The 9,602-nt window shown below is 42.2% G+C and overlaps 1 protein-coding gene across 1 annotated transcript in view; it reads left to right on the top strand.

The window, feature by feature from the left end:
* The first annotated feature begins 445 nt into the window (after window positions 1-445).
* ITGBL1 (integrin subunit beta like 1) overlaps window positions 446-9,602 on the top strand; it is a 153,415-nt gene continuing 144,258 nt past the window's right edge. Inside the window, exons 1-2 of the mRNA XM_009644540.1 lie at window positions 446-492; window positions 733-941. Coding sequence (XP_009642835.1) covers window positions 446-492; window positions 733-941 — 256 coding nt within the window. The remainder of the gene's footprint in view (window positions 493-732; window positions 942-9,602) is intronic.

Genomic DNA, 9,602 nt, shown 5'->3' on the forward strand with positions numbered 1-9,602 from the left:
CTTTGTTCTTTTTTCCTACAATCCAGCTGCTGATGAGGCAACCTGTGATTTTCCCTGGGTATGTCCTGAAAGTGGTACAAAAATGTACTTAAAATGGTACAATTGCATGGCAGGGCTGCAAAACTTCAGATCTAGTATCCGGGCTCTGCTCACTTTACTAAAACCACTGCCACAAACTACACTGTTGCATGGAAAGCAGTGATTACTTCATTTTCCCTTTCCGATGAAAGCGTGGATCCTCTCTATCTGACAACCGGAAGGATTACTTTGGCAAATGTGTTTTATTAGAATCAGCCATAGGTTTGCTTTTTCGTATCGTATATTCCTGTTATGCTACCTAGATGCTTGGATGTATACATCTTTTCTAAACCTTTTGGAATGATTCAGATCAAAATTTTTCCTGGTAGATAATCAAACTATACATGTATATGCATATATATCAGATATGCGTAATGAAAAAGAAGATGAGCCTAATGCAGTTAAACAAGGTAGGTAAAATACAAGTATTCCCACAGGTAGCAATGAGATTTCTGATGAAAGAGGAGAAAATTGAGTGATTTGAGGCAAGTAACATTTTACAACCATAACTAAAGTGGTGGAGTTAGAAACAATATTCTGGGGATCGGCTGAAGCCATGGCAGGAGGTGGTTTCCCATGAGCCAAGCTCTCATCGGCTGTGAGCCGCAGCCCCTGGCTTTGCCCACAGCTTGTTCTCTTTGCTGTCCTCCTCAGGAGCGGTTTGGGTAGTTCTTCGTGCCAGCTGTCCCGGACGGAGTCGGAGCTCAGGTGCCGCGTCCCCGGGGGGAAGCTGTGCAGCGACAGAGGCAGATGCGAGTGTGGAGTCTGCATCTGCCAAGTGACCGAGTCCGGCAAATACTACGGCCCGCTCTGCGAGTGCCACGACTGGGTGTGTGAGATCTATGATGGGAAGATCTGCGCAGGTAAGGAAGCTGCTACGGCGACAGAAGCTTAGGAAATTAGGAGTATATCTTATAGCTAGAAATATGTTGGGAACACAGCACACCGATACAGCCGAGACACGGTTATGTATGTGTCCCTGGTCTGTGACTCTAAATGGGATTGGGGGCACATCTAAGGTTTTCACCAGGTTAAAGGATACAAGTCAAAGGCACTGTCTGTACCATAAAATGGGACTTTGCCCAGAGCGAGCTTCGTTTGCAGCAGGGGCAAAAACAGGAGCTGCTTTGGGTTGGAGGCTCTGCAAGCTGTGTTTTGAATCTAATACAGGACATGATATTGCTTGTGTTTTTCATATAACATTGCTGCATTTGAACAGCTTGCCTAATGATGGCATATGGTATCTACCAAGGCTTTAAACTATCTCTGAACAATCAATTTCATCCTGTAATTTTTTTTGTTTTCTTTTCCTGCTCTAAGGGAAGTTTTCTGTAACAGTTACCATGCTGAGGGCATATAAATATGAAAACTCTGTTTTTCTCTGAGTAATGATAATGCTTTCCAAAGAGAGACTTATAACAATGAAATTGTATTGTGGTTTCAGAGATTTCCCCACTGACACTGTATTCTTTAATGACAGGTGAAATAACATACATTTCTGGGACAGAATTTAGTCCCTGCCAGTTGTTGGAACATGTCGCTTGGTTTGCAGCTAAACATTATCACCCTTTCATCTTTCCAGCTGTCTTTACTTAAGTTTCTGGGCTATTTCAGTCAGATTTTGAACTTTTTTTTTTTTTTTTTAAGCAGCTTAGAATAGGATTTTAGAAAAAAGCAGGGAGAAGAAATGCCATCACATTCCTAAGGGGATTCAGCCTGGAGCTTGATGAAAGGGGCCAGAAGGGTACTTCACTTCTAGTATCCCTGTTTCAACAGCTTTACCAGATTCACACAAACGTGTCATCTTTTCAGGCCAAAAACTGCAATTAGGTCAATGGGAATGTTACAGGAATTCTCCTAGTAAGAGGACAATACAAATGCATTCCAGCAGTGGGTTTGGCAAATTTTGTAGGAAAAAAAGAGCAACTTATTTTAGCAACAATGTAACTAAGAATAAGTCCAATAACAACATGAAAAGATCAAGGATGGGATTATGAGAAAAATATTTGTATTTGGCACCTATGATTTCAGAGTTTTGTAGAGAAACTGATTTATAGACTCTGTAGTTAGCAGTGCTAAGTCCAGTTACATAAGAAGTATCTAGGGTCTGACGATCATTTCCAATGCTTTGCTGTCCCAAGCATGAATTTTCTGATTGGTGGTGTGAGTTCAATATGCTTGCTGTTATTGCTGAGGTAATTGTATAAAGGGAAACTGAAAGCTCCTTCAATTTTAATATTCTGCTACAAACCCCACTATTATGTTCCTGTTAATGTCACCAAGCAGTGGTTTTGCGTGGAAAGGGGTGCTGACAGGATAAACAAACCCAAGACATTTCTAACAATATCTAGCTTTTTTGTAGCACTTCATGCAGCAGTTCAAAGATGTGAATGTTAAGCGGTTAAACTTTTTTTTTTGTAGTTGTCACCTTTTGTAGCTGGAGTACTGAAGCTGTGTTACCACTGAGATGTCAAATAATTTAAATTCACTCTTCTGGAAAAAAAAAATAGTAAAAAAATCTGTACAAAGTCATAGGGAGGGAAACAACTGTGAAGAGCCTAGCGGTTTTTCTTGTTTGGTTTGGTTTTTTGACAATGGTGCTGAAAGTCCAGCTGATTTTGTTGGAGTCCCAGGCTGCCCAGCACTGCAGGAGAGTGGCCCTGGGTAACTCCTTCGGAGCTGGGACACGAGGTCTGGATCTGGGTGGTGAAACTCCTCCTTGCAGCCTGTGCTTGCTGCCCTCTTCATTTTCCCCCCACGTTTTTAGTCACTTAACTTTAAGTTGTGTGTGTATGGGAGGAGGGGAGCATAGAAAAGATGGTCAGGTCTAGTATAACTGGCAGGAGACTACTCCTTATGTTGTATGAATAACACCCCGCCACCCAACCATTCAGTGAACCACATCATAGAATCACTTTGGTTGGAAAAGACCTTTGAGATCATCAAGTCCAACCATTAACCTAACCCTGCCATCCCACCACTAAACCATGTCCCTAAGCACCTCATCTATCCTTCTTTTAAATACCTCCAGGGATGAGGACTCTACCACCTCCCTGGGCAGCCCATTCCAGAGCCTGACAACCCTTTCGGTGAACAAGTTTTTCCTAATGTCTAGCCTAAACCTGCCCTGGCGCAGCTTCAAACCATTCCCCCTTGTCCTATCATCTGTTACCAGGGAGAAGAGACTGACCCCCACCTCACTACAGCCTCCTTTCAGGTAGTTGTAGAGGGCGATCAGGTCTCCCCTCAGGTTCCTCTTCTCCAGACTAAATAACCCCAGTTCCCTCAGCCGCTCTTCGTATGACTTGTGTTCCAGACCCCTCACCAGCTTGGTTGCTCTCCTCTGGACATGTTGCAGCAACGCAACATCTTTCTTGTAGTGAGGGGCCCAAACATCTTCTGATGTTTCTTAACATTACAACCCCAAGCTGATTTCCCATGTATGACATACTTTCCTTTGCATTTTCGAGCAAGTTTTTTGACTCGAAGGGCAAATTGTGTTTCCTCTAGGTGAATAGTCAGAATGTCTGATTGTGGTTCCGCTCCTGTTTCCTGCTTTGGTTTTCTTTTTCCTATTTTTATTTTGATATTTGCTGTCCTATGTCATCGTGGGTCTCTCCTGATGAGTACAACAACAATAACTGCTGACTGGTACCACACGCAGAACTTCTAGACACTGATTGAATATTCTGCTAGAGCACTGTGGTGTTTGAGATTAACGCTGTTTCAAACAAGCTACTTTTCAAGCTGCCAGAGTGATGCTTTTTTCAATTGACTGATGTCTAATCACCAGTGATGTTCATATTCAGAGTTGGGCAGGCAGAGTTGTTTGAGTCACGAGTGCCAAAGTGTTTCCCTGCCAGTCAGTTCAGACATACCTCCACTTCCCTCTCCTGGCCCAAGCTAAACAAAATACTTTGTTGCTCAGTATGCAGCTCATTATCTTCAAGGCATTTTCTGGGTCAGATCCAGCTTCTGGACCAGTCATTGGACATCTGTATTCTGAAGAGGGAAGGCCTGAAGATAGAGAAGATGTCCATCTGTTTATGTTTTGCTTTTTCTTATCACCTTGTATAAGCAATGGGAGATTACGCCAAGAGCAATGAAGAAGAGCAGATGCAAATGTCTCTGTCCTTTTACTCTCCCATCAGACTTCTCTGCTGTATTTCCCTTCCGTGATGTTTCCAGGTGCTTTAGAGGGAATTCTGATCTTTTTTTTTTGCCTTTTATCCCACTGAGGTTGATGAAGCTATGGGTGATCTCTCATGGAGTCAGAAACAAAGAAGAGAGAAATGAAGTGCTGTAGTCTGGGTCATGGAGTCTCCTGTCCTCCTCAGCGGCCTTTTTATCTGCCTGCCCTATCATAGGGAGTAGCGGAAAGAAGAGTAGAGTTGCAATGCTTTGCAGTGTTGGTGACTTTTTTATTTTGTCATTTGCTGCTGGTCTTCAAGGAGATGAGCTAAGAGGAGGAAGACTGAATCAAACACTGAATCAAAACCCCAAAGGATTTATGCTTCCTTCAGAGCAGACAATATATTTCTTGCTGTTTATTTGCAAATAGTAGTTCTGACCTCAGTTTCATATTGCCTCAGGCTTTCTTAGCATAAGTGGAGCCTGTGTTGTGTGCAAAGGAAAGTGGAATGCGGCACTAATTCCTATCACATTGCTGCTTGATACCTATTTTTCTGTGGCTTTGCAGTATAGAGGAAAATCAATTTTAGTGAATTTTTTTTTTCATTAATCTTTTTTACTGTGCCTGTAATTAATGAAGATAGAAAAGGTAAACTAAGCATAGACATCCATGGCCAAATGGAGTGGGAACACTCTAGATGTTGCTGTAGAAGGGACCATGGAAATTGCCAGCTGGGACATGAGACAGTATGATTGCACTGCTCATAGCTGGTGAGACCAAGGGGCAGATACAATTCAGTGACAGCACAGAGAGCAACATATGAAGAAGGTTCCTCTTTGTTCAGAGCTATATTCATTGTCTTTGTTTTTCCGTAGTTATAAAAAATTTTTCTTCCAAACTGAAATACCTTTTACACCTACTGAGTAATAGTGGCACTGCATGATTTACCACTGCCATAAGCAGTTGCTGGGGGCTCTTTCCTTGCCGCTGCTCAAGTCAGTCAAAGATTTTTCTGTTTCTTTCTTCAAAGCTGTAGTTGCTGTAAGTGCTGTACCTATTTTAAGACTATTTCAGCAATGTAATGGTAGTGTTAGTCGTAGGTTTTCACAGCCAAAAGTGTTATCATAGTTATGTGAAGGACAGAAAGATATCAGTGCCATTATTTTCCACTCTGTAAGGCTTTACACTATGCAGAGAACACAAGTGAAAAAATAAATTGACAAGGAGTGGATGTAGAAATAGAAGATAAATCCGAATTAAAGTATTGATGTAATATGCAGTTATGCATCCATGTGCGTTTATTGGATGTATTGCCCTCTATATCAGTTAGAGAGAGAGAGGAAATGGAGAATGGAATTTGGAGAACATTTTGAGCTGAGGACTGCTCTTTGCACAAAAGCTGAATAGTGGTTTTAGGCAGAGCTATCTTAGCCGAGTTGGAAATGCTCTAACAACTGTACCTTTGTATTTGTACTGAAGGGAGGTCTGACACACTGATTTTTCATTGAGCAGCTTTTCTTTCTAAAAGTGCGAAGAAAAAAGCCAGTCTGTGACCTGCATTGATTGCCATTTGATCCAAAGTGAAATTCAAAGCCCTGGATTTTAAGAGCAGGTGTAAGCCTCTTCTCTGTCAGAGGCCATGCTTGAGAAGATTCAGCTGTGGCACATGTGGTCAGTGGAGACACATACTCCTAAAAAGACCAAGTTAAAAATAGGGCAGGAGGCTGCTGATGAAAATGGAGGTTGCAGTTCTTATCTGACCTGGTTTGCTTTAGTCTGGATTTTAGAATTTGGCTTAAGTGCCATTTCCTCCTGGAGCAGGGGTTTGTAGGTGTGATAGCTGCATACATATTCATCTCAAAACAGGTCCCCCAGATTCTAGTTGAAGTGAAACTGTGATAGCATAGACCTCATGGTGGGCTCATTACCTTGCTAAGTGCGCGAGGTCCCAGCAGACTTACAAAGCACAAACTAAAGCCCGTGCTATTCTCAGCTTCATGCTGTTGGTACCTGATCTAGGTAAACTCAAGCAACCTTTGACACATCTACCATTGCTGTAGTTCCAAAGGCAGCATCTATGTTCACAGCAGTGGCAAACAAGTGAGGAGGAAGCTCCAAGAGAAATACTGCAAGGGAGATTACTGGAAGGGAAGCATTTCAAAAGCATCTTATTAAATGATTTGTAGCTAAATGCCTAGCCTTCATTTTGAGCACCTTTATCTGCAATTACTACGCATGGAAAATACACACCATTTAAAAAAAGTGAGTCTGCTGAGAATGTGGAAGGAGAGGCTTTCTGCAGCACCTAGCAGAGCTGGAATGCAGCCCCTCAGGCCATCACCAACAGCAAAGCAGGAGTGTGTGGTTTTGGGGGGTGTGTGTGTGTGTGTGTGTGTGAAGCATCCCCTTCACCTTTTGCCCTTCTTTAAACTGTGGTGACAAGCTTATCTGTTGCAGAGAAAAAACAAACCTTTGTGCAAGCTTTGACAATGTGTTCTGAAGTGGGTTTGAATTTTTATTCTATTCACAGGCTGATAACGAACTGAAGTCTTTTTTTATTTATTTGAAAGCATGCCTTTATGACAAAATGGCTTTCACAGGCTCAGTCCTTTTATAAACGTTTGTGTTTCATATCATTAATATGGAAAAGACACGGATGATAGAATCATAGAATCATAGAATGTTTTGGGTTGGAAGGGACCCCTAGAGGTCATCTAGTCCAACCCCCTGCAGGAGCAGGGACACCGCTAACTAGATCAGGCTGCTCAGAGCCCCATCCAACCTGGCCTTGAATGTTTCCAGGGATGGGGCCTCCACCACCTCTCTGGGCAACCCGTTCCAGTGTTTCACCACCCTCATTGTAAAGAACTTCTTCCTTATATCTAGTCTAAACCTACCCTGGTTTAGTTTAAAACCATTACCCCTTGTCTTGTCACAGCTGGCCCTACTAAAAAGATTTTCCCCATCTTTCCTATAGGCCCCCTTTAGGTATTGAAAGGCCGCAATCAGGTCTCCCCGCAGCCTTCTCTTCTCCAGGCTGAACAAGCCCAACTCCCTCAGCCTGTCCTCATAGGAGAGGTGCTCCAGCCCCCGGATCATTTTTGTGGCCCTCAAAAAAATAGAAAATAGATGGTGTACTTAATGTTACAGAAGAGTGTATTAATGATCTTACCTGCTTCATCAGTGGATGGTTTTCAGTAGGTGTTCTTATGACAGCCTTTGTCAGACAAACTGACTGGCTTGGTAAGATCTTCTATGCTTATTTAAAATTTTATTATTGATAGCTCATCCTGTAAAGGACTTCAAACCATTCATCACTTCTGCCACTGGACTGTAGACATTTCAGTGTGGGTGTTCCCAAGTAGTTTGTGCTGACAAGGAACGTCACCAATTTTAAAAGTTTCCGTGAGCTTTTCAGGAGGAAAGAACACATTGCGAGTGCTGTCCGAGGAAAAAGGAAATTTTTGCCTAAAAAGGACTGGTGCTTGGCTTCCATGCAAAGAAAGACCCCAAGGTATATGTGTGGTACTGGAACTTAGCCATGTTTTAACTGGAATATATGGTGGTGGAGGGAGGCCGTGCTACTTGGTGATGTACCACAGTTGCATTGCTGGAGTCAGATTTCCCTTGGAGCTGGAAGGACTATGAAGAACAAGGCAAAGGTGAAGAAGCTGGAATTAGACTTTTTTTTAATTTTTGTCTCTGATTTCTTTGAGATTTTTTACTTTCCCCTAGAAAAAGAGGATTGTTTTGGTCCAAACCACTTGCAAGCCCTGTTCATAGCAATAATTCTAGATTGAAAAGACACATACCTAGACCCAGTGAGGTATGTTTTGCTCCACTCTTCTGGTCCAAGTCTGAGTACATAATGAAAAAATGTTCTTCTTTTCAACACTATTTTAAAAGGCCATTTAAAAGCTTCCTTTCCTAGTGAAGGAGTGACTCTATTTGCAGATGGGGTTTTGTGAGTTGGTACATAGGGAGTGGGCTGGAACACCAACTCAAGCAGTTACATGATCAGATTCTCATATGAAGAGGAATAAAGATTCCAGAGAGTTGTAGTTGCACCTGTCCCCTTTCTTGAAAGAGCAATTACATTCCTCATGCTCCTAAGATCTGCTTTGCCCTTCCGCTTGTCCACGTGAGTAGTAGCAGCGATACAATCTGGGGCATTTTCTTGCCAGTGGCTTAGAGAGTGGCAGTCAGAGTCTTTGGAAGTATATTTGGGGCATTTGATGGGGAAAGTGACTGGGAGTGCCAACTCAGACACTGGCAGGAGTGAACTGAGCAATAACTTTGTGATTTGGGAAATGTTACAGCCAAACACCATTGCCTTGGCAGCAGCAGCGCGCAGCAGCAGATGTGTCTAGAGGACCTGGTCACAGTATTGTGTTCCTGGGGACCATGCTGGGGATGGGGTGAGGTGTGAGTGGGCTGTGTGGGAGAATCCTCCCATGGCCCAAATAGACTGCCACGCTCCATCTTCCTCAGTCATCCTTTTTTTGGTCCTCTGTTTCCAGCAGCTCCAATTCAGTCTTTTAAACCAGGTGGTGTCAGTCATTTTAAATATTGGGCATGTTAGCTTTTGTGATGCACAGTTAGAGGCTACTGAATGCAAAAATAGCTCTTTTAAAGTATTTTTCCTGTTTTTCATGTCATTTCCTATTTAAATAAAACGATGTATTAAAGTTATTTAAATCTTGAAGTTGCATGTTTGAGAAATGCTAAATCTGACTCTGTACCTCTAATGAGTCCTATGCCTTTGCACCATGATACATCTTTTAATTTTGTATTATTTATGGTTTTCTCCAGTGAACTTATGCTTCAGTGACAGGAGGGAAACTGTTGCTTTCTGATATTTGAAATGGTTTAGTTTACAAACTTGATAACATATTTAAAGCAAGATATAAATGTTAATCATTTACCTTAGCCCATTCATTTGTCTGAAATGGGGGGAACACGTATGGCAAAGCAGTTTGCTGTCACGTAACACAGATTTCTTCATGCCCTGTTTCCTCACTCCAAGTGTTTTAAACTGTGTTTTGCAGAAAATAACTGGATATTTGCTAAACTCAATGGTGCAAGCTGATTGAGTCTCAGAAGCCAGAAGCCCCTCTTCTTAAGAAAACCTTCCTCCTCCCCGCTTCCTGAAACACTCAGACTCATTTCTTGTCTGTCCTTTCCCATTCTGAAATTCTTGGATACAAGTAGAGCTGGTACATGGTTTGAATGGCTTTTCAGCAGATAAAGATACAGGCGTTTCTTTTAGAGGTGAATAATGGCATTTGTCTGTGAACAAGAGGTAAACTTATATAATCCAATCCCTTTCTGTGTCTGTGTGTCCTGGTGAGTATGTGCGCAAAAAAAAAAAAAAAAACCAAAACAAAAAACC

The sequence above is a fragment of the Egretta garzetta genome, unplaced genomic scaffold (assembly GCF_000687185.1).
Source record: "Egretta garzetta isolate BGI_Z169 unplaced genomic scaffold, ASM68718v1 scaffold548, whole genome shotgun sequence".
NCBI classification, from domain to species: Eukaryota; Metazoa; Chordata; class Aves; order Pelecaniformes; family Ardeidae; genus Egretta; species Egretta garzetta.